At 42.7% G+C, this 22194-nt stretch overlaps 1 protein-coding gene and 1 long non-coding RNA gene across 2 annotated transcripts in view; one reads left to right on the top strand and one right to left on the bottom strand.

The window, feature by feature from the left end:
* Positions 1-712: 712 nt before the first annotated feature.
* Positions 713-18064, bottom strand: LOC306800729. Its single transcript, XR_013773912.1, has 3 exons — positions 16847-18064; positions 6171-6319; positions 713-4594 (listed from the first exon to the last, which is right to left on the bottom strand). It is a non-coding gene; the product is annotated as an uncharacterized lncRNA (long non-coding RNA).
* Positions 18065-21112: 3048 nt separating this feature from the next.
* Positions 21113-22194, top strand: part of TMCC3 (transmembrane and coiled-coil domain family 3) — a 131038-nt gene continuing 129956 nt past the window's right edge. Inside the window, exon 1 of the mRNA XM_079303476.1 lies at positions 21113-21149. Coding sequence (XP_079159602.1) covers positions 21138-21149 — 12 coding nt within the window. The 5' untranslated portion in view covers positions 21113-21137. The remainder of the gene's footprint in view (positions 21150-22194) is intronic.

The following is a 22194-nucleotide window of genomic DNA, read 5'->3' as shown; positions in this document are numbered from 1 at the left end:
GTCTTTAACATTATTCTTTTACTATTTCTGCATGGCAGATAATGCAATCTTCATGTACTATTTTGGGAAGCCATCTCTAAATTTTTATATGACAAGTTAGAATAGTTTGACCAGTCAGGATTATAGTTTTCATTCACAAAGTGTTCATAAGTATATGCATGAGTATGCAAAAAGCATTGCTGCATTCCAGTATGGGATGAAACATAATATAAAACTTGAGAGGCTACAATTAATCAAATGACATCTCACCCATAAGGGAACTTACCCCTAAGAAGAGGGCCCTCTGTCACAAACCTCTCTTTTGCTGTGCAGGTTCATTACAAGATGTTCTCATAAGGGTTTGAGATGGACTGTTAGCTCTCTTGTGGTGGGATTTTTAAAGGTCTTTGAAAGTTCAATATTGCACACCTTTTTAGGAGGCAAAGAAGTAAAATGTGCCAAAACCCACTCTCAAAAATGTGAAGCTGGCAAGTTCACGTTTGAAAGAGAGCTGGTTGGGACTGTGGCTTTTTTCTGTATCTTGCTAATGGTGACTTTTATTCCAGTCTGCTTATGTGTTTTAGCAAAGCTTGCCCTCTCCACAAGGCTTCCTGTGAAGATGCTCTACTCTGGAAAACTCATTGGGGGTGTGCCGTCCCAGCTTCCCATTCACCCAAGCATCTTAGCTGGTAGGAGAAGAAAAGAGAAACTTAATTGGTTTAACTGACTGAGTTACTTAACCCTCAGTTGCTTCCTTCCTTATTAATCAAATTCTGGATTAATTTATTGTTTAAAGGTGGGGGTTTTTGCTTTAATTTCTTTAAATTAGTTCTAGTCTTTAAATTAGTAGGAAGTAGCACCAACATCTCCTAACTTACCTAATTAGAAAAGGATAGTGTTTAATTTACTTTAAATAAGCAAAAGCACTGGGCACAGCTGAAAAGGAATTTACTGAAAAGGAATTATATTGAGCAGCATAAGTGGAAAGGACTTGTTTAATGGTTTTATCTTGATAGATTATTTGGCCTTAAGAACAGTTTACCCCAGCACCAATGGAGAGCTGCATCACTAACACTCATCTATACACACCCTGTGGGATCAAACACAGAGTAATTAACTCTAATTTTTTTTTGCCTCTATTTCTCTTTAATGTGTTTTTCTACCAATTTCATTACTCTTCCTTCTTTGTCCTGTGGATTTTTGGACTGCATCCTAAACACGCATCAGGAGGTACATTTGGAAATGAGATTCTGTGCTTAGGGGATAGGCAGTAACTCTTCCTACACAATCCATGTCAAAGGAAGAGATCTCAGTCTGTTTGTCCTTCTGCTGTCATCTGGAACAGAAACATTGAGGAAGCAAACAGTTTTGAACAACTTTGTGTGCAGCAATGCTACACAGAAAGAGAGAAAAATCAGCATGTCCCCTTGGCCTGCTGGGCTGAAGCAAGTCTAGGACTTAGAACCTTGGTTTAGAAAATATAATCAATCCCATTTCAGGAGAGGACAGAAACCTGCTTATCCTGCTTTAACCAGTAGGGACCACAAATGTTGGATTTTAAATGAAAACTTCGGTAACATCTCTTGCAGCATTGCTCCTCCAAGGTAAATTGCACAAGGCACATACAGGAAATAAAGCACATGCAGAAGAATCAGTGGTTTTCCATTTGCATTCTGCAAATGCTTCTGCAATTCAGTCTTTTTATCAGCAGCCTCATTCAGTTATGGAAGCTCACCTTCACTCATGACATCTGCCTCAGTATTCAGGCTCAGTTGCTTTCTGGTGTAAATGACATTTAAATGCCAAGCTGGCCAAATGTTGCAGCAGTGTCTTCAACCAAGTGCAACGGAAGCACTGATAGAAATATCTCTCTTGCACTAAAAGGTGAGTTCTAAAATAAACAAATTTCTGGTATGAGAACAGCCTCATTAAGAAGACAGGTACCTCTTCCAGGAGCAGCAGAGTGCTGAAACCCACTTTTATTTTGAAATTGTGTCTGTACCAATAGCTTTCCAGTGAGCAGGGTCCTGAGCAGGCTTTGCTGTAGCTGCCTGCAGGCTTTTGCTGTGCTCCCAGCACGCTCAGCTGAGCCCCGTGCGTTGGCACGGTGCCCTGCCCTCCATGGGGCACTGCATCCTGCCTCGCTGCTGCCCAGGCTGCACCTCTGCTCCCTCAGCTGAAACTGCCCAGGACATGTTGGAAAGGGGAAAGGAGCTTCAGGAGACCATCTCATAACCATTCCAGCTACAGCAAGAGGAGAAATCTTTGACTGGCAGGGACATCCTAGGGCAAGGATGCTGAAAGTAAAGGGCAGGAGGCTTTGTCACTTCCTGCCCAATTTGTGCTGTACTACTGACTCCTGCACATTGTGCCCACCTGGCTCTTGAGAGCACAATGAGAGCATTCAGATATTCACCAACTCATATTTCTGTGTCATCTAACTTCAGTTTTTGGGATGTTTCCTGCTAAAGTTGGTGTTGGGAAGCAGTCTTGATTGGGAATTACAGGGGAAATTATTTTGGATAGAGCTGGAAGTCATGAGCCCCGAAAACTGAAGTATATGTTTTCCACAGCTGTGATGCATTCAGACTGAAAGCTTTGATTTACTAATTCTGTGGGGCCTATTATTCTGATTGCAGCTGGGGCAGGGCGGGGGAGAGAAGGAACAGATCCTTGCTTTGCTTGGAGGTTAAAAAACCTGCAAATCTAAAGGCTCTGCTTTCACATGGTGCTTACAAGGAGCGTACAAAAGTGGGTATTTCAAGGTGTGGGCGAGAGTGGCAGCCTTTAAATGGCACTTCAGGTTCCTCATGCAAATCCCACAGTGAATGCTGGATTGCACCAAGGGGAAGCCTGTCCTAGTGGAAGATACAGAGTAGCCCATGTCAGTGGGGAAGGGCCCAGCAGTTATTTTGTCCTGGAAACATGCTGGGCTTTGAACACCACCCTCTAGAGCAAGGCTCTTGTGCCAGAGCTGATGGTGACTTACCTCCAGCATGGACCCAGGAAGGGGAGTGCTTTTCTGTGAGCATCATACCCAGCCTCCAGCAGGACTGTGCTTAATCAGCAGAAGAAATCAGAGCTGCCAGAGACTTCCCTTTGCTGAAGAGCCAAAACCAGGTCTGGCTATTTCCTTACATTTTTATGTCATTTGAACCCATGCAATGTTACTTCCTATACTGATGAATTTTGAAGGTGGTCTTAACTTTGTTCACAGGCAACAAACATAAAGGGCAGAATTGAACCATGATCTTGAGGGGGAAAAAAAAAGCATTGTTTCCAAAATATATGTATGTAATAATCATCTATGAGAAAATTTGTTTTTTTGAAAAAGCACTTTAAGACTTAGATTTATACATCTCCTCTCTGCATTTTACTTAGAGGCTTTGATTAATGATTTCTTTGGTTTAAAATATTATCAGAGAAAAACAAAAAAATAGGACAGGAATACATGTAATCCAAACAAGATGTGTATACACAAATGTGCATGTGTATATAGGTAGAAAAAAAAAATACCACATTTAGCATCAAGATTATATTTGCACAGAAATTTGCATTGCAAAGTTTCCAACAAACAGTGCTAAATTTCCTTCAAATCAAATTATAAAGATGTGTAATGCAAGTTAAAAACTCATATTCAAAGCAAAATTTCTCACTTGTTAATTAAAAGCATTAATCTCTTCATTTAAATTGGTTTATCCTGCAATATAAACCAGAAAAGGCAGAAGAGAATGAGGAAGAATTTTTGCTTGTGTGCATGAGTGAAAACAAAAGTTACTGCCTAATTTTTGCCTGGGAATTTAGAGTAGGAGCAATGATCACGGGACAGCTTCACAAATTGCTTCTATAATCAAAGTTGTTTTGGAATTTGTTCCTATTAAGAAGGGTATGCAGAAAACTGAAACTTTAGGAACCTAGCTTTTTCTTTATGTAAATTACCCCAAAGCTACATTATTATCTTAGTGTAATTTAATCTCTGTAACAACATCAGAGTTACAAAATCTATTTAAATGATCTGTAGTATTGTTAGCATCGCTTAAACAAATCACAGCTCAAAATACTTTTATTTTAGATTGGCTTATACTGCTAGAATTCATATCTCTTTCCTTTTCTTTGTCTATGAAGTAATTTCTTTCCCATTCCTCTAATGGACTACTCAATTTTTCCCTGTGATAATTAAATGTTAGTTTTAGGGCAAGTGGTTGTAGGACTGTTTTATATCCTTCATAGCCCAAAGGATTTTTAGTTAATGGAATAACAATCTATCAAAACACAGCCTGAATGTAACAGATGAAGTCTCACATGGCCGAGCATTCAGACCTATTCAGGCCTATTAATAGTTTGTTTTTTAAGGGTAACCATCCATAAAAATCCAGTGAGGCAAAACCAAATTCAGCAATATGTGTGTGGCACTTTCCTTGTGTCTGCCAGTGGCCAGAGAAATCAAGAAAACCACAGCATGTTTTGTTTTCATTTGAGGCAGCTGTGTGAAAAAGAAAAAGAGGATTTATTTACCTTGGATGTGGGGGATTCATAGATCTGCTTTCCAAAGAACAAAGATTAATGCATGAGCTTTAGATACACCTCACTAGTCTGCAACACAGCAGCAAGATCACTGTCAGCACAAGAAGGACATTTTTGTTATTTGGCATATCTTGACCTTGAACATCTTCAGTCTGATCTTCATATCTCTCTGGGACCCACCTAGAAGTGGTTTGGTCCACTCAGCACAAAGTCACCCTGAGAAAGAGACATCTCTTCCTCTGACAGGGGACATCACCTCTGAATCCCAAACTGAGCCTCATCACCATGAGTCTAAATCAGGTACCGACTCTTGGCAGTGCTCTTGGCCTTCTGGGTATAGCCAAGTTTAATTTCTGCATCTCTGTTTCCCAGAGAGCCCATTAATAATGTGGATCTAAAGCAGAAGAGCTAGTCTGGAAATAGAAACAGGCCAACAAGGAATTTGCACTACACTTCTGTTTCATGGACAGGGCAAGATGCTGGTGGTAGCAAGTGCTCTGCCCAGTGCCTGGAAGTCATGGTGGCTACCTACCACCAAAATCCACCTGGCTTTCCTTTAACTCCTGCTATTTAGTTTGCATTCCCCTCCAGTGGAATCTGGTTTCATTTTTATAAATAAGATTTTTCAGTTTGAGTCTCTCTGTCCTGGAGTCTTGTTGCTGTAAATACTGATAGCAAAAATTAATTTGTGTTTTATTTGAAATTCTTTCCAATAGACTTCAAATGATATACTTCAAATAGTTTCTGATTGATTTTTTTTTTCCTGATATTTTTCTTCAAAAAATTCCTTACACATTCTGTTAGTCTTTGAGTTTTTAAAGCTTGAATTAGCCATTGAAGTTTAGGATTTGAAAAGCAGCGACAGAAGCTGGTATTTCCAGGATCACTTCAAACTGCAGCAAATAACAACATGTTTTTTGACACATTTTAACTTGAGAGGGCAAGAATGAATTCAGCACCCAACTATCACTTGCTGTAACCACTCATCAGAGCTGAATGAAGAATTTAATCGATCATGGATATTTTTGTTTGCATTCATCAAAGTGGGTTGCAAAACCTGCAGTCAGTCATAGGCAGGTGCATGCAGGGGTGCTCTGGCTGGTGGCCCAGCGCTGGCAGTGGTGTGCCTGCCCCAGGGAGGGGCTGCTCAGCACCAAGGCTGTCTGCTCTGCTCTTCTGCACTACTCTGTGGTTGTTTACATCTGTAATAACATGAACTGAAACAAAATCCCAGATATAATGTCCAGCTTTGCCCAGGGACTGGGGAGTTGTATTACCCAGTGGAGCTGGATCTGCATGCACTGTCCCTGCTGTGCCTCACAAAAATCCACAGTAACCACTCCCCCACAAAGCACAGAGTTAGGAAGTGGATACCTGGCTCTGTTTACCCTTCACCCCCAACAAATCTGTCCTCCTGGCAAGGTGCCAGGCCCTCACTTGGATCGAAACAATCACTAGAACATCTATCAACTCTGTGTTAATAACAGCCTTCCTCCCCAGAGCTGGAAAGCTTCTCTAAAGTCCAAAGCAGAGTCCTCCTTGCTGCTTGCTGCTCACCACTGCAGCTTACAAAAGAAAAGGACAACAAGTAACAGCTGTGTAACTCACTCCCAAAACAGCCACTTTAGAGCTACTGGGGGCTGGCAGCAACCCTGCCACCTACCCACCTGTGCTATGGCTGCATGCTTGCTTCTGGCGACTGAAGAAAAGCACAAACTGGTTTTCAAAAAGCAAGCATCAAAAACAGTGAATGTGTCCACCATGGTGAAACACTGACTGGATGCTCCAAACCCAGCTTGTGAGGGCAGTAATGTATCTGCAAAAGAAAAGCAGTGAGCAGCAAATAATCCGTGTTGTAGGACTTGTCTAACTATATTTAGTAAACTTGGTTTCTTTAAAAGCCCAAGTGAGTTCTTATCTGTACTTGTAGCTCCTATTAATCAGGATTGTAATTGTTGTTGGTACTCAGCAACCACAATTGCAATGTGAATTACAAGCCATGATTGACCATCCATTTGTCTAACTCCACACTGGGCAAAATGAATGCCCTCATGTCACAGCCCACAATTCCACAGTATAATTGCCTTCATGCTCTGCAATTAACAAAATAGCATCTTGTTAAAAAAAATATTAAGGAAAAAAACCCCACTTCTATCACAGACTGTAAGCTGTCTAGAAACAAGTATTTAAAAGCTGCTAGACTAGCACTTGTGTGTTATAATTCATACAGAGCTTTCAGAGAAGACATCAGCAGGCATTTAGATAATTTCTGAGCTTGTCAGTGTTAACAAGAAGTCATGAGTGAATTTGTAGGACTGTCTTGTCCTCCTTTCTGTCTTCCCTTTTCTGTCCATCCCCTCTACCTCATGAAAAATAATATATAAATAAGAATTATTAATTAAAATAAACTCTTCTAAGAAAGACAGTAACCTCCTAAATAGGGTTAATAAACCCATGTTCATTTATATAGTCACGTTATACAAGAATACCTGTGCTTATCACATGAGTTTGCTTAAGCCTGTAATTGTCTTTTGGTAGTTTTTTAGCTTTTATATATCTTAAGTCTACAGGGGACCCAGTCTCACCTCTAGCATTGCCTGAAATTCTCACTTCTCTTATTTTAATCCCCAAAAGCCATGCCACAGTAGGTCAAGAAAGCTCAAGCCCATGGGTTGCATAAATGCTTTGTCTCTGCATTTTAGTGAAGTCTCTAAGAGCACTGAAAAGCTTTTCACTCGCTGTGCTGGATTGCTCAGTTTTTGCTGGGAAGCCCCATGGTGTTGAGAGCACTGTAGCAATAGCTGGTTGAGATCCAAGAACAAACTTTTCCATGCAGCTTGGTTTCTTCACAGCAGGACATACTGCTTTTACAGGGATGACTAGCAAGCAGTAGCAAGCAGTGGTATAAACAGATTTTGTAGTTGAGGACAAAGCAGGGGGAAGCTCTTTGCAGGTAATAGTTTTGCTTCTCTTGAACAGCCAATGAGCTTGTGTTTTTACACAGTGAAGCATCTGCACATCTTTCCTGCTTCCCTTCAATTTCCTGCACGTTATCAGCCACCTTCCATTCTGTGTTGCCTCGTTCCAGGGGCTGCCAGTGCAGCTCTGCCTGCTGCCTCCTGTCCATCTCCCCAAGCCACAGCCAAGTGGTTTTGTGCTACCCCTGACTTCCTGCATCAGGATCTGCTGTCCTTTCTCGCACCAGTAGCCTTCTGCCTCTCTCCTTTCATCTAATCCTGCAAGGCTGTCCCTTCTGGATATTAATGATGGAGATGAGTGCTTAATGCAAATGCATCAATACAATGGCCGATATAATTAAAGATGGCCTTTCATTTTCTTACCCCAGATATCCTAACAGGAAGGTTCCATGATTATTTACCAGTATGAAGGAGCAATAGATGTAAGATTTCCATTTTGTCCTCCTAGTACGTCATTCTTGGCCATTTTCCTCAGCTATCTGAGACTTTTGTTAGGAAAAGAGACTGGAAATGTCTTCCCTTGTTCCTCTAGTCTGACATATCTTCCTGTTCCTCTGTCCATGAATTAAACAAAGTAGACCTAAGAGCTTGATTTGGGTTTTTTTTTAAAGTTGTTGTTTGCCAATTTAATCCCTCCTCTTAGAAATCACTAACTTGCATTTATTTTATTCAAAGTCAAGTGAAATGTCTCATTTGGCTCAAGCCTGTCTCTCACAAAGCACCCTGTCTTGCTCTGTGGAGCAGTCTCTCCTTGTTCATGTGTTTGCTAAGCAGGCATCTTTACAAAGCTGGGCCTAATTTCTAATAGAATTTGGCTGGCTCTAGCTTTCAGCCACTGGATGCTGTTGTTGTCTTTGCAAGCTGTGAGAAGTGATGACTGCCCAGTATTTTCTGCCTAGAAAAGCACTTACACACTGTAAGCAAGTCACTTCTCACTTTTCTTGTTGACAAGCTAAACAGATGGAACTCTCCATCTCTCCATGAAAAGCACTTTGCCCTTGTCATTTTTTTGTGATTCTCTATGCTCTCTATTTTTTATCAGTCTTTTCAGAATGAGGACTACCTATCATACCAATCCTATATAGAAAGTATAAAATTCATCCTTCTCCTCCTGCTTGCTTTATTCCCCTCAAGCCTCTAGCAACTAGACAAGGACATATTAGACTTTTTTTTTTTTTTTTTTTTTTTTTTTTTGCTGCAAGATTCCACAGAGAACTCAGATTGCTCTGGAGGCAGTGGATGAACAGGTCCATCCAAGAAGCTTGGCTGTGGTCTGGCACCTGGCAGCAGCCCTGGGCTCCTCTACTTCCAGTGCTGAGTACTGCTCACCATGGCCTCCAGACCTACCTGGTACCCTGACATTGCCATTGCACCTATATCCTGCTTATTGCTGCACCAGCTCCACTCTCAGACACCTCCTTCTAGCTAAGAGCTCCTGATTTCTATGTTAGCAAATGCTGAGAGGGAGGACAACATGGAGCATATATTGAAATATAGGGGGAAGAGTGTTACCCATAACAAAGAGCTAAACAAAACTATACTCATGGTAAAAGTTGTTTTTAAAGTACTTAGCAAGGGCTTTTCTGTCATGATATATTGCTAATTTTTCATTAGGTTTTACACAGTACAAAATTAGCCCCCTTGCAATCCTTTGTAACCCCACTGGGTGTGTTACATCTCCACAGCTACCTGTACAAACCTGTAATCTGAAAGGATGAAATAAGATTTCTTTGGCAAGTCTCAGAAAAATTACCACCATTGATAGTCTGTGCCTATTGTTCATTCTTGGAGTACTGTCACTCTTTGTTGCCTCTATCAGTGTGTTTTTTCTACACTCCTTGTCACTGCTAGTGGATATTTATCTTAGTCAAGTCATTTCAACACTTTATATACTAGCACAGCAGAAGTATTCTTTCAGTCTCCTGGAATTCCTCCAGTGCCTTCAAAATCAAGGTCAGTGAAAAAGAATCCTCAGCTAACTATTCTATTACTCCTGAGGTTCATGGGCATCTAAACATGCCAGATTATCCTACATGTTCATCCTACACATCTTCCTCAGTTCCTGACAATCAAAGAACAAATTGTCTCAAATTTATATTAATTATAGGAATCTTATTAAAAAAAAATTTAAAAAAAAAAGTTTTTCTGTATTATTAGCCCTTTCACCACTCAGTTCTGAATCAGCCACTCTCCCAAGATGTTTGGCTCTCTGTGTACTTCTGTACTAACCTCAGCCTCACAGCTGGCATGCAAACGTCCTGAGTAGGAGCTGCCTGACCTTTAGAGGCAATGGTGAGAAGGATAAGTTCTTGTACTCCTCATTTTTCCACTCAGGGGAACCTGTGAACTGGGGAATCTATTCTCTTAGAGGTGCAATAAGGCTGGTGACTTCTATGGGGAAGAACATGCCACGGAGCAGCAATAGTTCCTCACCCCTCTCTGATGACTGTTAATCATTTCAGCTCATAACCTGCTCACAAGCTAACACAGGCTTTAAAATGATTGATGACTCATATACAAGTACTTTTTATTGGGGTAGATATAGTCAGGGGACTGTTAAGGAAAGATGGAAATTCCTACTCTTCCCTTTGTCTCTTGCTGTTTTCTTTTTTCTCCATTTCTACAGACTCAAGAGCAATGCTGGGACTGCATTCCCCGATCATCAAGGGATACTGTTTGTCACACTGATCATCATCAGCTTAAAATCATACAGAAAAATGGAAATAAGAATTAAAATAAAATCAAAACCAGGTATCTCATTAGATTCTGCTTTGTGGGACTTTTCCTGTGATGTTAGGTGTCCCAGCAGGTCTGTTGGCATGAGGTGTGAGCCAGAGGTGTGGCAGGCAGTGAGCACTGGAAGCAGGGGGGAATTCAGGGTGTGCAGAGGAAGTAGGGCATGTGATCAGTTCATGGGAGAAAAAAGCCTGAGCTATTTTGGTGGGTGTACATGGCCACGTGGGTTTCCCTAGTTCCAGTTCTTGTGCAACGGTGTTTGTTATTTACCTACATTTAACAGCTGGCCTTTTGAAAATAATAAACCAAACCATGAGGTGAAAGGTTGCCTCATCCTTATGAGTTCTTCATGCTGCCCAAGATCTCACCTGCTTTTTCTAAACAGAAAGTAATGGCCCTTTAGGGCTTGATTGAATGCCACTGCAATAGGCACATGGCCTTTCTCTTCCCTTCTGCCAGACTACAAGAGCTGAATCAGTTTAATACATGCTGCCACAGACTATTTATAGTTTGCATTTGCTCAAAACAAGAAGTCATAATTATATAGAGTAACTGCTAAAAACAAAAATTAAAAAAAAATCGTATATTAAGACACATTTATATTGAACTTAAGCTTCCACCATTCAATTTACAATTCAACAGCTAAAATATATAACAACAAGCTCTGTGATGGGAATTGATTTCCATATGATGGGTTTTATGGAGCAGTAAACATTCCTCTGCTCGGGTAATTCAATGCAGCCATCCATGGCATTCCCTTTTGCTCTGCACAGCCCATATACTGCTCACAGCATACCATGTTTACAGATATGAAAATGCCAGCTAAATAAAAGTTGTCTTCTCAGTGTCTCACTTTTGTGGGTTCTAGTGCTTGCAGTTTTCAGTCTGGTCACTGTTGACATTGTTGAGCTTTAAATGAAGATTATCTTAACAAAAGCCTTTTTAAGTCTGAGAGTTTCCATTTTAGTGTTGAAATACCAGATGTCATCCTCAGACTTCATTTATTCTTTCATTCTAATTGACAGCAGACAAACTTTGATGTAACACTGGGCACTGAAGTTACATTTTCTCTGTGCTGTGTGCTAAAAGATCATTTTGAAAAACTATCAGTAAATGCCTGACAGCTTTATTTCTACTTGGTAATTAAAAAGCCTGACTTGTTTTCCAAATGGCTCTGGAAAAAGCTGCACCTTTTTTGCCAAATTTATTCCTTATTACTCCTGGTGTTTAAAATAGTTTTTGTTCTGTAAGAAGGGAACCAGCTCCAATTATTGGGTGGGGGAGGAGCAGATATTCCTCTACTCACTTTAAGTAAATTTACTTAATTTCTCATGAAAGGAGCCTGCCTATAGGTAAGGTAGAGGTAAATAACTTTCAAGCAGTTGAGCTAGGCAGTAAGCATTTCATGTGTGAATACTCAACAGAAGGTACTAATGGCAAAGGCAGAGCAATATTTCTGCCTTTGTTCTGAATTGCCATGTTTTTAAATCCTTGCTGCTATAAAAAGTAGGTCATTATTATGAGTTTGAAGTAAACCATGGTGCTTTCAATGCCCCATGTTATTGCCATATTTACAGTTTGGTGTGGATTTACTGTGGGGCTGTTGAGAGCTGTGCCCTGTATGATAAGTTGTAACAAGAGAGGATCTGCTCCTCAAAATACCCTTCAGGTGGAGAAGATACTGCTAGTGGATTGGGAAGGAAAACAGTGAATGATGCTTCCAAATTGCATTTCTTCTACAGAGGCAGTGGAAAGCAATGCTAAGAAAAACCTTCTGAAAGTAATTTCAGAAGAGTCTTGCACTGTATGGAGTCAGGGCAAAAGAGCATTTCAACACACAGTAAATTTTAAGCACCTTAAGAAAGTCACTAAGGATATTATTTAATGTTGTCCTGAGTCTGGACTAATATCTCTTCATTTAAATAAAATAAAAAATTCTGTAAGCTCAGATGAAATGCAGAAGTGAAGGCAAACCCCAGTTTGATAAAAGATCTACAGCCCAGGCAGCCTTCCAAAGGGCAGGCATTCTCAAATGTCACTGCAGTTAAGAAATGGAAAATATTTCCTGGATGCACCAGCTCTGTATCTGAATTATTCAACTCTGGGAAGAGCTGGGCTTATTTTTGCAGCAGCTGGGGGCTGAATAACTATATCTATAGAGCAGGTAAACTCAAATGCAAACATATTTTTGTATCTTTTAGAAAATTTACAGACTTGAACCAGAATGGCAGTTACTGAAATTGCTACAAATACAGCTCAGTGTGCTGAGTTCAGTGAAGTTACATACAGCCAATCTTTTAAGTAGCAGGATAGCAACCTGCTCTCATTCCATGAAAATGTTGAGGGGAGTGTAAAGTCTGCCTGAGTTGTTTCTTTAGCCACAGGATAATGTATTTCCATTAACTCTGCTGTGATGGACCTGACTGGGTTATTTTATTCCTTTCAGTAGATTTTGGCTCCTTAAGCTTACTCATGTGCTTCAAAATACATACTTACCTGGTTCTCTTAGTCTGTATTTGCTTTACTAGTAAGTGCTGGACACTGATACTAATATCATCACTGAAATAAGTTTGATCTCATGAGTACTGGATGATTTGAAATAGGGATACTGAATGAATACGTTTGCTACTATTGTCTTTTCTGGGAAAAATATCTTTCTAATATCAACTTTCTTATGTCCTAGTTGAGTTCTTTTACTAAGGTCTATCTATCTAGTTCTATCTGTTGTTTAAAATATATCAAAATAACAACACCATAGCCAATTAATAAGCTACAATATTTGTTTTTCCTATGAACAGTCTTGAAGTACAGGTTTTATTTGTAATGTGCAGCTTGTTCAACAAAGCCAAGCTCTGGTCAGATAAAAATAGCCCCATGTAAAATTTTCAGCTCCCCTGCAACAGCCTATGGAAGCAGAAAAGGCAGTTTCATAACCTTTGTTGGCCTGAAGCACTTGTTTCCTGACTACTAGGCAATTTGTTAACTATTCTAATTCAAATACACAAAAGGGTGAGTAAGCAATAAGCCATTTCAAATCAATCCATCTGGCAGTAGGTAACATAGCTATAATGAACAGCATGTTTACAGAGCACATTTCCTACTCAGTCTAGTCATTTGCAGGATTCAGGCCACGGATGTCACAGGTTGTCTAAGAAGCACTAGATGTGAGGAGATGACTGGATGTGAAAGGTGACTTGGAGGATAATTTATGATGATGGATGTTTGCTGTTTACACACACTTCATTAGCTAAGTCAGTCCAGCTGGCACTGCTGGGGCTTCTCTGCTCTCCCTGCTGCTGCTGGCCCTTTGCTCCGAGTTCATAGGTGAGTGAGCACAAACATATGCTTCCAAATGTGTGATTTGTTTAATGATGATGTTGTGGTTTAATCCCAGCCAGCAACTGAGCCCTGCTCAGCCACTCTCTTGCTCGCCCCTGGTGAGATCAGGGAGAGAATCAGAAAGTGACAGCTTGATAAACTCTTGATCTAACATAAAAACAGTTTAATAGGGAAAGCAAAAACCACACACGTGAGCAAAGCAAAAAAGGAATTAATTCACTGTTTCCCGTGGGCTGGCAGGTGTTCAGCCTTACAGGAGAGCAGGGCTCCAACACACATAACAGTGACTTGGAAGATGAATGCCATTGCTCTGAAGTCCCCTGCTGCCTCCTCCTTCCCCCAGATTGATACACTGAGCATGATGCTACATTGTGTGGGAAATCCCTGTGTCCAGCTGGGGTCAGCTGCCCCAGCTGTGCTCCCTCCCAACTCCTTGTGCACCCCCATTCCTCTCTCTGGTGGGGTGGGGAGAAGCAGAAAAGGCCTTGATGCTATGTGATAATTGATCAACAACAGCTACAACATCCCTGTGTTATAAGTACTGTTCCCAGCCCTATACCAGGTACTATGGACAAAATTAACTGTACCCCAGCCAAAAGCAGCAGAGATGTCTGAGGAAGGTGTGAGGCATCTCTAATGGAGCTCTTAGAATCTCCTGTTCTCTACAGAGGCTGAAAGGGATATATTATAGTATTTTCCTCTTCTGCAGGCACAGCAAATACACAATCTATAAGAGCTTCTGTTTTAAATATGGCAATTTTATTTTGACTTGAGATACTCTGGGATCTAACAAGACCCTGAATTCAACATGAGAAGCTTTGTATTTGTCTCAGCCAATGCTATCAGCATAATGTCTTGGTATTATGAATCTGGAATTGCTTTCAATGGGAACACAAGCCTTACAAAATAATAGCAGGATTTGGCTTTGTGTATAAAAAATTATTAGGTAAATCAGTAGGAGCAGCCAAAGCAACTGAATAGCTGTTTGAAAAATGAAAACACGAAGTGCTTTTCAATGATCCTGAACACAACAGCTAAAATTGCACCAAGCTAACAGTTATACCATAATTGTGGTAGCACACTGTTTAGCAAGGATGAGCCAATTCTTTTGCTTTGTGAACAATGAGTAACACCAAATTTTTACAGTTACAGTCATATTCCTTGAGAAAATACAGGAAAAAGTGTTCATACAGGCAGGAACAACATCATATACCTCCCAGATTTTTAATTACAAAGGCCAGATAATTTTCCTGCATTTAAAATGAAAAAAGTAACTGGATTCATGCTCACAATTTATTTTGTATTTGTGCAAGTAGTGTTATTTTATTTCTATTGTGGGCCTTATGAGCAGACAGCTACTTCCTTTCTTCTGTGAGCTGTCTCATAGCTTTAAATTGACAGCTTCTGGAGGAGAGACAGCATGTGACATGTGTACAGAATCCAAGATTGATAAGGGTATGCTTTTATTCATTTTAATAACTAAGAAGGACTGAAGATTGATGGTTCAATCACTCATTAATAATGACTGACTTCATTCCATTCATGAAATGGCTAGTCAGATTTTAAAACATTTTAAAACCATTATTATTATTGTGGTTGTTGTTGTTTGATTTAGTATTTTCCCCTCAAATGAAAGTTTAAAAAAATTACAGTCAACAAATAGAATTTGAATTAGTCTGAAAACTGCCCCACAATTACTGATTTGTTTCAGATGTTGGGGTTTTTTTTGAAATATCTTTTCTGCTTACAGACTGACAAGAGGTGGGACTTAAATGAATGCTCACTGTAGTTAAACATGTTGCCAAACCTTAACAGAGGCACAGGACTAATGCAATATTCCAGACAAGAGAGGATCAAACTAGGTTATGTTACTTTTAATTTGCTGTGGATGGAGGTCTCTGCTCACCTTGACTGAATTAAAACATTAATGAAGAGATTAATGCTAGAGTCCACTGTGAAGGACTTGACAGAGCAGACCCAGGCCTTGTCCCTTTGGTCTGACTGTGACTTTTGCAGGTTGCCAGGCTGTAGCTTAGGTGAGAACGGCCTGGACACTCCTGTGGTGGGATGGGCAGGACCAGCTCATGGAAATCACCACACACTAACCCAGCCTCAACATGCATGCAGGGTAAAGGAGTCAATCACACCATCATTTAAAGTCTTTTCCTCTGTTAGCATTATTCCTATTTCAATTCCCTTGAAGACTCATTCAAGCTTTCCCTCCCAAAGCAAGGTTGTGTTAGATTCGAACAGTTTCACACCCATTTCTTTCCTTGATTGCACTGTCAAATGAGATTGATCTGTCAGTTTGTCTTATTGTCTGTTCATGTTCTACAATAAGATGTCAATCTCCCAGACCTAAGAAGCTCATAAGGTATTTTTGGCAGTGAGTCACATTTTCTATGGTTTGGCTGTGAAAATCACTGTTCTCATTCTTGTGTTGACTGATTAGGTGAAGGGCAGATAAAGACAACATTGTTGTTTAAAAAAACCCACCTCTTGCTTCTGCTGATTGGGTGGAGAGATGGTTTTGTTCCCATAGCAACACTTTGCATCCAAACCTGCAGAAATGAGGCATTTCTAACATGCTGCCTTTGAAGAGCAGGTTGTACTCTACAATGTGTTTTCATTTTTGCATCTGACAAAATTATGCAGTAAATATCAGAGGAAAAAAATTCTTTGCATCCTCATATGTGAAACTGGAGCCTGGTGATATTAGGTGTGTTCCAGGGCACCCCTCAAAACTGTTCTCATAGAATGCTCTGTACTATTGGTTGTCTGGACACCAGAATTTAAGTAAAAACCACCCCAAAGCTCAGATGTTACTTTTGTAAGAGTCCTTTTACTTTTAGTGGAGTCAACACCACTGAGCAAGATGTTTGTAAGGAAATGGCTAATGGTCTGAGGAAGAGTAAAACTCGTTCAGGAGGTTGTACCTCAGAGAGGTGGGACAGCACTCGGGGATGAGTTTTTGGATTCTTGCAGAAGTGACAGATAGGATGAAGGAAAAAAGTCTTTCCCAATACAAGGAGCTGCTGAAGGATGATACCATTGGACAAAGATTGGAGGATAAAAGTAATTTATGTTCTGGGTTTTTTCACCCTGTAAATGTTGATGGTACAGTAGCAGGGGAAATTTTTGGGGGAATTGGACTTCAATGACAGAGGGACGAGACAGGGAATGTATTTTGCTTCAGGACTTTTGGTTCATTTGTGAAAAACTGGAAAATAAGAACAGTGAAGAAGAAATTTGTAGTAGTCTTTAGGGAAGATAATACAAACTAGCCCTACCTCTTTTGCTGCCACTCAGATGTGTTTCTCCATCCAGACCCTCTCAGTCAGCATAAGTCTTGTTCAGGCAGAACTGGAAGTTTCCATGTATTTATCCAGGATTCCACTTTGGAAGATAAACAGCTCAATGGGACAGTACATGTCAGAAGCACAGTGGTTTGGTCCAGGAAAAAATGATTAATTCCTCCAGAAGGACAAAACTGCCAACAAAATGCACACATAGAGGCATTGTTAGGAGTATTCTAAGAATGGTATATTATATTAGTATACAGTGATACTTTAATGGGAAATTACATCACCTTTTCTTCATGTTTGGCTTTGGGCACTGATAAGCAAAGTGTGACATTAAGAATAACAAAAAGTTGGTGTTGTTGGCAAATTCCTTAGTGAGAACAAGTTGAGAGCACTATAGTGTAAGACCATTCAACTGGTAACATAAAACTGTAAAATTACCCAAATATTAGAAGGCAGCAAACTGTTACCTGAAGCTTTTTGGAGGGAAGGAAATACAGACAGATTGATTTGAGAAGTTTTGTGGAAGGAAGACACCAAAAAGAGTGAAAGTAAGAGGAAATAAGAAGCAGGTGTGTTCCTGCTGAATGCCAGTTGCTCTCCAGTCATCCAGACTTCATCTGAGCTGTCCAGCATGGGGTGGAATTCTCACTTATCATTCTGATTGAGTGGCATTATTGCATGCAGCTAAAGCTCTTTGAAAATGAGCAAATTAACATGGCTTTTTCAAAACAAGTTTGAAAATAATTGTATAATTCTCATTGGTCATAATTTTTATTAGAGGGTTTTTGGAGAAGAAAGTATGTTTGTGTACAGGGTCTGGTCCTGGAGACAGTGGATCAATTCCACCAAATCACACATTGCTTTGTGTCCAGACTTCCTCTGAAGATGTCTGGACACCTGGTAAGTGTGCTAAAACTAAGAGAAAAGGGGTACATGAACTGATGTAAGAGTGAGTGTACTGAGGAGAAACATAAAGTTACAGCAGCAGAGAGGCAGGAGAATATGGGTGCCAAGGGCTGTGTACAGTCATAACAACTGATAAAAATCAGCAAAAAGCACCACAAAAAGTAAAAACACAGTGATGGGATGAGAGAGTGGAAACACAAGCAGTCCTGAGGCCCTGAAATGATGTTATCTCAGACAAGATAAGACAAGTCAGTAAATTTAATTATTTGCTGCTGTTTGGCCAGATGGCCTGGAGTTGTATCAGAAATCCCTACCCATCACATTCTCCATATGTCTGGATTCCAAACTTAATGAAGTGATGTACTTCAACTTTTACAGCTAAAAAAATTTTAAAAAAAGCAAAGGTCAGCAGTGCAAGAAGGAGACAGAGCTGTTGTGAGAAAGTGATTTAAAAAATGCACTGAGGTGAGTTGTCTAACATAGACATCAGGATTTCTTTGGACATCACGATACATCTCCAGGGCAAATGGCTCAGCCCTGAATTGAGAAAACAGCTCTGGCCTTGAGATGAGAACCTGACTTCCACAACCTGTTCTTAGGTATCCTGAGGAGGTTATTCTCTGTAAAATCTCTTTCAGTTGCTGACTTTGGATAGTTTTTGACTTAGCAGGGAATGAAACCTGTTCCAAAGTATTGAACCCTACTAATGAATAAAAAGGCAAGGTACCAAGCACTGACATTTGGAGTACTCTAAGAACTCCATACATGTAATTTTAGCATTACAGCACCTAAATCTCAGGATTTCAACTCTTTCTTAATTATGCTCCAAGATTTTCTTCAGAAAATAAGTGATTTCAGAGTACATATATTTTCATGATTGTAACTACAGAAAAAACAAGCTAAATACCAAGAGAATATTCTCCTATGTCTATGGTCTAGGATTATTGCTGGTGTTCTTATTCTTTTGTTATCTCATTTCACATATTGGTAAACTAGTAGTTGTATCAAGTTTACACAATCAAACCTCGTGAAAGCAGCATGTGCAATTCAGAAATGTCAGGAAGAAAGGAAATCTGAGTCTGTTGCAACTGAGGTGACAGCAGGTACATGAAGAGGGATATGTCTCAGCATTTTACACTAGATAGTGGCCAAGAAGAGTTAATGATTGTAGCAGGCAGTATTCTTGGAAACACTGCTGGTTTCTGTGCATCTACAGTGACTCTGAAAACATCCTATTGTACCATAATATGGACATCTTACAAAACTCAGGGTTGTTCATTTTCATGAGACTAAAGAAAAGAGGCAACCTGAGCAAGTGAATAGGAGCACTACTGAAATCTGTACAATCAGACCTGAGAGAGCACAAGTACCTATCAACCAGCATCAGGAGACACAAATCAGCATGCTAAAAGGAGTACAGGAAATCTTAGCCCAATAGCTGATGCTGGCCATAACCAACATAACAAACTGCACATTCCACTCAAGTGATATCCCCAACATTTTAGCACCTTAAGGTAACATTGTGCTAAGTGACACCATATACAACAATATCAAAAGCAGCAACGTTTGACTCAGCATCACAAATATGATGGCTGAAATTTGACCAAGTATTCTTGTCTTGCTGCTCTCCATGACACAACATTACAAACTTAATACTAATCTGCCAGTGAATATTATCGTTTTGGCTAAACTGCTCCTGTCAAACCAAATTCAAGTGTAAATGTGATGACATTTTGCCCTAACTTGTCTGCTTTTTATCTGTTAACTATCTTGCTAGAAATTAATTTCTGTGGGCTCTGTATGCTCACAGGACTGAAGTTTCATGAAAAGTTACTTGAATAATGTACCAGGACACAGAGAAAACTTCAAATAATGGGTTGCCCTAAGGTAAGTCACGTTCTTCAGAATCTGAAATGTGTGGTCCAGTCCTTCAGAGACACAGCACAACCTGCTGCCCCACATCTGGCTGCTCAGCACACATGTTCACCCGGGGGATGTGTGTGCAGATGTAACATTCCACGGTTCACCTCCACACACCCGGCAGCGGGAGCCCTGGATTCCTGCATTTAACATCATTGCAGAAAGTATGGAACAAGTGTGTAACAATAAATACCTTTAGAGATCGGGTTCTATTATATTATATTGAGAACAGCTTGTCACTCTGATAGTGTTCTACAGGTTTAAGGAAAAGTAAATTGCTGTAATTTGCTTTGGACAAAACTTGCTTTGTTACGAGAAGCTGGAGCACCGTGGGGTTCAATCATCAAAAGCAGCATGGTCCAAGCGTCTTCCCACGGTCGAACCGGGCTGGGCCAATGCAACCACCCAGCACCTGGACCACGCAGAGCCATCCAGCTCCTGGACCATGCAGCCACCCAGCACCCGGACCACGCAGAGCCACCCAGCTCCTGGACCATGCAGAGCCATCCAGCACCCGGACCACGCAGAGCCATCCAGCACCTCGGACCATGCAGAGCCATCCAGCACCTCGGACCATGCAGAGCCATCCAGCTCCTGGACCATGTAGAGCCATCCAGCACCTCGGACCATGCAGAGCCATCCAGCTCCTGGACCATGCAGAGCCATCCAGCACCTCGGACCATGCAGAGCCATCCAGCACCTGGACCATGCAGAGCCACCCAGCACCTGGACCATGTAGAGCCATCCAGCACCTGGACCATGTAGAGCCATCCAGCACCTGGACCACGCAGAGCCACCCAGCTCCTGGACCATGCAGAGCCATCCAGCTCCTGGACCATGTAGAGCCATCCAGCACCTGGACCACGCAGAGCCACCCAGCTCCTGGACCATGCAGAGCCATTCAGCACCTGGACCATGCAGAGCCACCCAGCACCTGGACCATGCAGCCACCCAGCTCCTGGACCATGCAGAGCCATTCAGCACCTGGACCATGCAGAGCCACCCAGCACCCGGACCATGTAGAGCCACCCAGCACCCGGACCATGCATCCACCCTGCCCGGCGGCTCCTCGCTCCCCAGAGGGAGCAGCCCCAGCCCTGCCCGGCTCTGACCCGGGCCGGCCGAGGGGCGAGCGCGCTGCTTCCCGAGGGGGCTCTCCACAGAGCTCCGGGCGCCCAGGCGGCGAGACCAGGAGCCGTCCGGGGCCAGACGCCCATCCGCGCCTCTCCGCGGGCCCGGGCGGGGGCCGCGGCCGGGGAAGGGGCCGGGCGGCGGGGGTGGGTGGGCCCGGCCCCGGCCCCCCCGCGGCCGCGCTGCCTCGTGCGGGCGCTGCCGTTGCGCCGCCGCTCAGAGCGGGCAGGCGGGCGGCGCGCGCGGAGGGGCCGCCGCGCCGTGAGGGGCGGGAGAGCGCAGCGCCGCGGCGGGGAGCCCCCGGCGCTGCCCGCCCAGCATGCTGCGCAAGGTAAGCGCCGCGCTGGCCGGGGGGGCGCGGTGAGCGCGGGGCCGCCGTCCGGCTTCGGGCGCCGTGCCGGGCGGGGACGGGAGCGGGGAGCGGCGGGCCCGGCGGGGTCCCGCCAGGTGGCGCCCTGCGCGGGGCAGCTCTGAGGGGGCGGGCGGGGCGCGGAGCCGGGCGCGGTCCCAGGTGCGGCAAACTTTGCCTCCCCGGGCGGGCCGCGCTCCGACCGGAGTTGCCATGGATGCCGGCGGCGGCGGAGAGCCGGGGCGTGGGGTCTTCCCGCAGGCCGCCGCCGCTGGCTGCGAACGCCGGTACGGAGCGCCCGCAGGAGCCCGGAGCTGCGGGCGGGAGCGGCGGCCGGGCGGGCGGCCGGGGCTTCCCCGCCGCTATTGTTCCCTGCACGGCGGCAGAGATCCCTGGGCTGCGAGATCTCGGACACCGACAGACTTGGGCGAAGGGAACTGCTCTCCATCCTCGCTAGGCAGCGGCGCTGGTGGTGCTGTGTGCGGGCGAACGCAAGGCTCTCATGACGGCCGAAGGCACTGCTAAAAGCTGTAGAAAAATAACCAAATAGCCACAAGCTCTTAGCCGAGGAGAGCATGGTACCCAGCCAGACCCCACCTTGGAACTGCTACCAAAGGCTATTAAGTCAGTAGGGATCCTTTCCCTGATATCCAGCTCCAATCACAATTCTCACTCCTTCCAAAAAGGAGAGCTTTCCTTCTATGTAGACTTGGGCTGCATCCTGAAACAGGCTGTAAGAGGATAGTGCCAGTGTAGAAGGCACGGTAGCAAAAGAATGAATCATGTAACTGCTCAGGCTTCTTGTCCTGTTGTTGTTCCTGTCTTACTCCCATTTTGTGTGATCTTTCCAAATTTTGTTGTTATGTTCTTAGACTCATTAGCCTGAGTGTGTAGTAGCTCAGACAACTGGAGTAGCTGGACATCTCTCAAAATTAATATTAAAAGACATGGGAAATCTCTTCCATCACTTCCTGGTGAATGAGGTGATTGGAGCCTGGGATCCTCTTCAGCTGTTCTGAGTCACAGA

This window comes from Erithacus rubecula (genome assembly GCF_903797595.1).
Source record: "Erithacus rubecula genome assembly, chromosome: 4".
In the NCBI taxonomy this organism is placed as follows: Eukaryota; Metazoa; Chordata; class Aves; order Passeriformes; family Muscicapidae; genus Erithacus; species Erithacus rubecula.
The sequence above is the reverse complement of the archived record's forward strand: the minus strand, read 5'-3'. Positions and strand labels throughout refer to the sequence as shown.